Below are 6656 nucleotides of genomic sequence, written 5' to 3' on the forward strand. Positions count from 1 at the left end.
TTATGATAAAGAACACATATTTAGTATGAAGATATTACTTATCTGTGTAAAAAGTTCCTTTTAGGTGAATCGTGTTGTGTTGGGACCTTGTCCACTGTACGTTTTGAGATAACATTAAATACGTGTTAAAACGAAAAGTGGTTCTATTAGACCGAAATTCTCTAAAACAAATTATCCTTTTATGACAATTATATGCACTGATTTGATCTGTTTTCCATTGGCTGTTTTAGAAACCCTAAACAACAAAAAATGTAGAAAAAACAAAATCAGTCTAAAAAATAATGAAAATCGTTCTAAAATAAATGTTTGTTTAAGAGGCAGAATATTGGGTTTACACGTCCTATATTTGTTTAAGTATTGTTGTTTTCACAGCAATATCAACAACGTAAATAACATATGTAATGTCACTATTTCACGAGACTAATGCTGACGGGCCTACATAAAACTACATTTGATGACCTGTCCTTTCTTCAGCTGGATTGGTAAATATTCAAGTCTATGTTGGTCCAAAGTGCTTTTTCTCTCAGCGAAAATTGCAATCAACTGTAGTGAATATGGTTCCATTGTTAAGTTTAGTGCCTTAAATAAAACGATTGATCTTGCAGGCACGAACTTTCAGCTTGTTATTTTTGTCTAACCAAACTGTATTTCAAAATAATTTAATGAGTGAAATAAAAAGATTGAACGAACATAAAGTTATCTCTGGCTTTTTAAAAGGGTTTATACACATACATAATGCACGTTTATTTAAACTATAGCAGTCATTTAGACTGGCTGTCAGCTCCTATGTTCAAGTAATATCTTGCTAAATCGTCCGGTCTTCTAGCTTATCTCTCCTTACTGTGAAACTTGGGTATCAGAGATGTCGAAGAGATCACAATTATGATTGGACCAATTTTTTTTTAAATTGATTAAATAATATAGATATAGCATTCAGTCTAGGATCAGGTCTACTGCAGAGATCAGAACTACTAGATTGATTTTTTTTGATAATGTAGTATTCTAGAGATAGGGGCCAGACTACCATTCATTTGATATGGTAAATAATATAATAAAGTTTAAGCTAGATTCATGATATAAGTTGTTAATAAGATAATATATCTTAAATTCACACGAAATCACATTCACTTATTGTCATTTCTTCTTTTTGTATCTACTCATAGAAATTAATGTGTGGGATGGTTGCTCTGTTGAAACGTCAATAACCTTAGAGAGGGTACAGTTAGAAGCAGCCAGAGTTGTAACTGGCCTATCCTCTGCTGCCTCTTGTGAGGCACTTTACTTTGAAACTGGTTGGATTCCTTTAAAGTTTAGAAGGGAACAATGTAAACTTTCTACTTTTTACAAGATACATAATCGATTAGTACCAGAGTATCTTTATAATTTGCTTCCTTTTAGAAGAAATGATCTTCATAGTGATTTTCGTAATCCAGGTAACTATCAGATACCACGCTTTAGATAAGATATTCTTAAAAATCTTTTATCTCTTCTTCAATTAACTTATGGAAGAAATCGATAATTCTGTGAAAAGTGCCCCATAAACTTTTACATTCAATACCAAACTATCAACATTATCACGTGTTTCACTAAATTGTCTTAACGTTGGTAACTGATACCTCTCTGTTCTTTTAGCATGAATTAGACAAAAATGTAATGGTCTTAAAAGTACCACGTAGGTATTTGTGTTTAACCTGAGCGTTAGTGTGGTGATGGTAATGAAGATTTAGTTTTTCTCTATTCAAAATTTTCTAATCCTCGAATAAGATTGTTTGATGCAAACATTGGTATTTATCCAGTCACCCTTTTTGAAACAAATAGTAACAAAGTACATGCTGTACGGTCATTTATAAAATCAAGTTCGAGGTTTGATACTAACTAGTGGACAGCGACTGTAACCAGAATCCCCGCCCATCCATCTTCCTGTCCCCTTTTGTCACCTCCCTCCCCACTCTTTCTTTCTCTTATTACTTTTTCATTTTAGGTAGTTTGTATATAAGTTTGACCTTTTTGCCATCATGTTATATCTTCAATAATGTCTTGTTGTCAGGAGAGGGACTAGCGATGACAGCCTGAACAAACGGACGACGGACAATGGGCGGTTTTAACAGGCCCTAAATTTGATGATGGTTGGCTTAAAATTAAGAATGTTCGGTGGATGAAAAAAAAGCAAACAAATAGTTTATTTCAATTCATACAAACTAATACTGCCATATTAATAGATCAATATTTTTAACGTTTTGGACGCAATAGTTCCTATTTATTTTTCAGTAAAATTATACTATATTGTGGTTGGTCTTTACATACTCTTTTCTGTATCCGGTGTTGCAAAAGAGGTCAAATGACTGGCTGTGTAGTTTTTAATGTGTTTTACATTGCAGTGACCAAGAAATGGTAGTTTTGTCAAATGTTGACGTTGAGATGTTCGAAACATACATCGTGTGGCATCAATCTGTTTATGGTTTTATTGCAAATGGTGTAAACGAATTGGGTGAAACATTTAAAATACATTTTAAAGACTACAAGTTGCCTATAAGCCAACCACTTACATTTTTTTCTATTTTCCGCCAAATGGTTGGTGAAACCGAAAGTACCATTGACAGCGCCACCTTCATTAAACCGAATCACTGATGAGAATCGAGGACTTATTCCTCTGCGAGAACATTCTTCGAAATATTTGTGATTTCGCTCTACATTTAAAATTTTGAATACATTTTGCCTGAAGCGCAATCGATTCATTAAGGCCAACTGCTATTGTTAAATAATTGATAGCCGAATGGCCCGAGTTGTTTTCCGAATGGAAATGTAGAGGGGAGACCACTCCAACATTGTGACGCGGAACTGACATTTTTGCAGGCTTTAGACATGGCAGGTCCGAAGACTGATTACCACTTAGCAGACTGGATGTCACATCTTCCCGAGAGTTGTGTACAGACACCACTAAACCTTCTAGCCATTCCGGGTATTATTTTTAAGCAATTTCCGACCCAGTCCTTTTGTTTTCACTTTATTGTCACTTACCAGGGAGCAGGAAAGTCACGTTTGTGATAACTTTTAACTTCAATGGATGCTCTACTGTACTGTAAAGTACCCTGATCAAGAGATTTTGGACCAAGGGTGTCGCAGTTTTCTCCAAACTATTTCACCAAGAGCTTTGTTTGCCGGTTTTGAAATAACTGAAGTCAGTAGCCTAGATGCATACAGTAGAAACCAAGAAAGGAAGATAAGTTTCTCAATTCAGTATTGGATCGGATTTTATGAATTGCTTCTATGAAAGTAGCTTGAAGGAAAGACGCCTTTTGCCCCTCTTACTAATGGCATCGAATCACAAAAAAAAAATCTCGTATTAAAGTTTGATAACAATATTACCCTGTGAGTCTTAGGGTTTGATACTTTTTTTCCAAAATATTGAAATCATTAAATATATATTTTGCCGTTTATTGTAGATACAAGTTATGTTTTTAGCAGAATTTGGGCCTGCTTAAGTAATACTGCAAAATCTGCAGTAGGTAAGATACATCTGACGTCTCTGTCGATAAAGTTTCACTCTATCCTAAAAGATACAAACATATTTCTATTGTATCAAGTTTGCATTCTAATTACTTCATCAAACATACAGCTGGTATGTGTATTTACCCGTATTGTAACCCATACATCTATACATGACTATACAATACTGAAAAGGTTTACACCTACATAATATACTGGTTGATGTATATAAGTATGCATCACATAGACTGGTATACAGTCTAAAGTGTGCATCCACAAACACATTTTTTCTTTTTTGTAATTTATGTATCATTTCTGTTGCATCAAACAATATGCAATACATACTGAATCAGATATGTTCAATGAATGATCTATGAATCCTTTTTATCTAGCATAGCAATAATGGGCACAAGATTTAAACAGGTGTAACAGGAAGGAGTAAATAAAAACACAATGCAACCACTGGGATTCCAACTAATGACCTTTCGGTATACTCTACAGCTCAACTAAAGGGAAATTCTCACAAGCCAAAACTTGTAAGGCAACCTGTACTCTCAACTCCTTCACAGGTTCAGATAGATTAGTTTATCAGTGAAATTGGATAATGACTGCTTAATGGTAAATGGGTAATATCCAGTTTGGTATGAATTAGTGTATACAGATAGGGTAGTCTGTTATAGTGATTCTGGCACACAGTTATAGATTTTTTTTCAATATAATAGCAGGCATACACATATTTCTGTTTCTGTTTCGGATCATCATCTGAAAAGGTAGGGATAAGGTTCAATACTTTTCAACAATATAATTTACTATCTTGTGTATAAAACATGTACCCATTACACCTCCAAAGTATCTCTGTCTACCCATCCCAGTAGCCCCACCTAGCATGGATAAATGCCCTTACAGTCAAAAGTTATGTGTTTAAATCCTATCTCCTGCGTCAACCTTATCCAGTGTATGTAACATATCTTTTCTGTATATAAAATGGCAGTAATGTATCAGTCATGTATCATGTATATTTCCCACTGTTTGATGTTTGGCACGTACTTTATGTCCCTTTGGAAGGATAACACAAAGAGTTGGAAAAGTCCAATGCCTTGGTGCTGGTTGATGTATCAGTAAAGGAATCCTGTTTTATGTCCCTTTGTTTTTCAAGTATAAGATGCTCATATAAATATGCCCAATAGACTTGTACCTGCAAAGTTGAAATTGAAGTTTTGTATTAAAAGAAATTCCTAACTATTGAAAACTATATTTAAAATATCTGAATGACTTGGAGTGATGATGGTAGCAGTGATTAACAGATCCCAAGAGAAGTATTACAATGATGTGTAATGTGAAGGATCGAGAACCTCGCTTCTGATCTTTTATAGCTGCATCATCGTAGCTTGGTGACAATTCATCTCGTGGGCTGATCTATCTCATGTGTATCTAGTTGTCTGGTTCATCACAGGTTGATCATGTTGGCTGATCCATCTCTGGTACAGGTAATCTTGTTAGATGACCCATCACAAGAATATCTTGTTGGCCAATCCATCAAATGTGTATCTAGTTTGTGTAGCCATCATTTTGAAAATGTCTCTAATTATCTTCTTCATATTGATTGGTGACTTTAAGAAATTTCAGTCAAGGACCGTGGTTGATCTTTATTAAAGTCCATATGCCATTAATGGAAAAGAAAGATATTGATATTAGATACAAATTAAAACCAGGGTGCACTTCAGTCAATGATTGATTCATTGATAATGAGTAAAGAATGTCATCAAAACAAGAAGACTGAAAACTGTCATGAAGAAGAAGAGAGAAAATTCAACATGAAATTAAAAGTTTCAAATTAATGAAAGTATGAAATTTTTTTGAAAGGTCAGGTTGCCACTGAGGTTGAAAATTTACCTTGAGACCTTTTATGTGCAGCTTGATATCCCGTGTTCTACTTCTAGATAATGGGTTTGTTTTAACTTTGTTTTTCCTTTTGCCAAGGATCCCATGACTCCTTCAGCTACTCCGTCACTCCAGCAGGAGATGTGGGGCCAGATGAACCACAGTGGATCCAGGATCTTATCCGTATGTTTGGTACAGCTGGTAAAGACATAATGTACCGATGGTCCGTCACCCAGAATCTCAATGTATCTCAACAGCTGGAACAAGGAATACGGTACCTCGACTGTCGTGTCTGCTGGTCATCAAAGACACAAGATTTCCATTTCCTGCATGGGCTGCTTGGGGCCAAAGTATCAGCTTGCTTAGATGATGTCAGTTCATTCTTAGAAAAGCATCCAAAAGAAGTGCTGATTTTGGATTTCAATCATTTTTACTGCATGTCCAATACAGATCATGTTAATCTTCTAACAATGCTGACAGACAAATTTGGGAGCAAGATGTGTCCTTATATAGACATGGAAAGTGTTACTCTGGATATGATGTGGGAGCACAATCTTCAGGTCCTCATTTTCTATCAGAATGATGTTGTCAAAGAACACCTGACCTTTTGGCCTGGCACAACAATCCGAGCACCCTGGGCAAACACTCCAAATATTCCAGACTTGATGTCTTTCTTGGATAACCAGTACAAGACAGGGAGAATAGACAATGTTTTTTATGTGTGGCAAGGTGTCCTCACACCTGGAGTGGCCACAGTTATTGCTAACTTTAGTAGTAGTCTTAAAGATACACTTGCAAAAAAATTGGCGCCTTTTTTTGTCAGCTGGCTTAAGGATAAGAAGACTGGAAGCCATGGAATCAGTATCTGTGGCATGGACTTCATAGAACTTGGTAACTATGTGTCTACCTTGATAGAGCTGAATTACAGTGCATGTTAAATTTCTTAACGTTTCAATCTGCATACATATTGTACATTGGGATTTATAAATTCAAATTCTTGGAACACTTGCTGCATTTAGGATTCATTTAATTAGTTACTTCTTTAAAAGTGGCTGCAAGGAAAAGACCTTTTAATCTTGAAAATATGCCATAGCATATGTCATTTTATAGGAAGGGTTTTAAAGTTTTTGTTTTTAGACTAACTCAATATTGGTCTATATTCAAAGTAGTAGTTGCATGCAAAGTGAGAAATTATTTAAATTTTTTTTTCTTTCCTGTTGTTTATTGGTTTGTAAACTACATTAGGTTATACAAATGATTTAAATGACATATGTTTTGTTTAAATATCT

The 6656-nt window shown here is 35.0% G+C and overlaps 1 protein-coding gene across 1 annotated transcript; it reads left to right on the forward strand.

Moving 5' to 3' along the window:
- The first annotated feature begins 2862 nt into the window (after positions 1-2862).
- On the forward strand, positions 2863-6656 carry LOC132555310 (PI-PLC X domain-containing protein 3-like). The gene is made up of 2 exons (XM_060219667.1): positions 2863-2959; positions 5467-6656. The coding sequence occupies exons 1-2, from the start codon at positions 2863-2865 to the stop codon at positions 6303-6305; spliced, it is 936 nt and encodes a 311-aa protein (XP_060075650.1). The 3' UTR covers positions 6306-6656.

Source organism: Ylistrum balloti, unplaced genomic scaffold, assembly GCF_031769215.1.
Source record: "Ylistrum balloti isolate Yb309-2 unplaced genomic scaffold, AGI_CSIRO_Ybal_v1 Utg370470, whole genome shotgun sequence".
Lineage (NCBI taxonomy): Eukaryota > Metazoa > Mollusca > Bivalvia > Pectinida > Pectinidae > Ylistrum > Ylistrum balloti.

Coding starts and splice junctions, on each gene's coding strand:
- LOC132555310 (XM_060219667.1), top strand. CDS start 2,863: ATGGCAGGTCCGAAGACTGATTACCACTTAGCAGACTGGATGTCACAT. Junction 2,960..5,466: donor AAACCTTCTAGCCATTCCGG/GTATTATTTTTA, acceptor CCTTTTGCCAAG/GATCCCATGACTCCTTCAGC.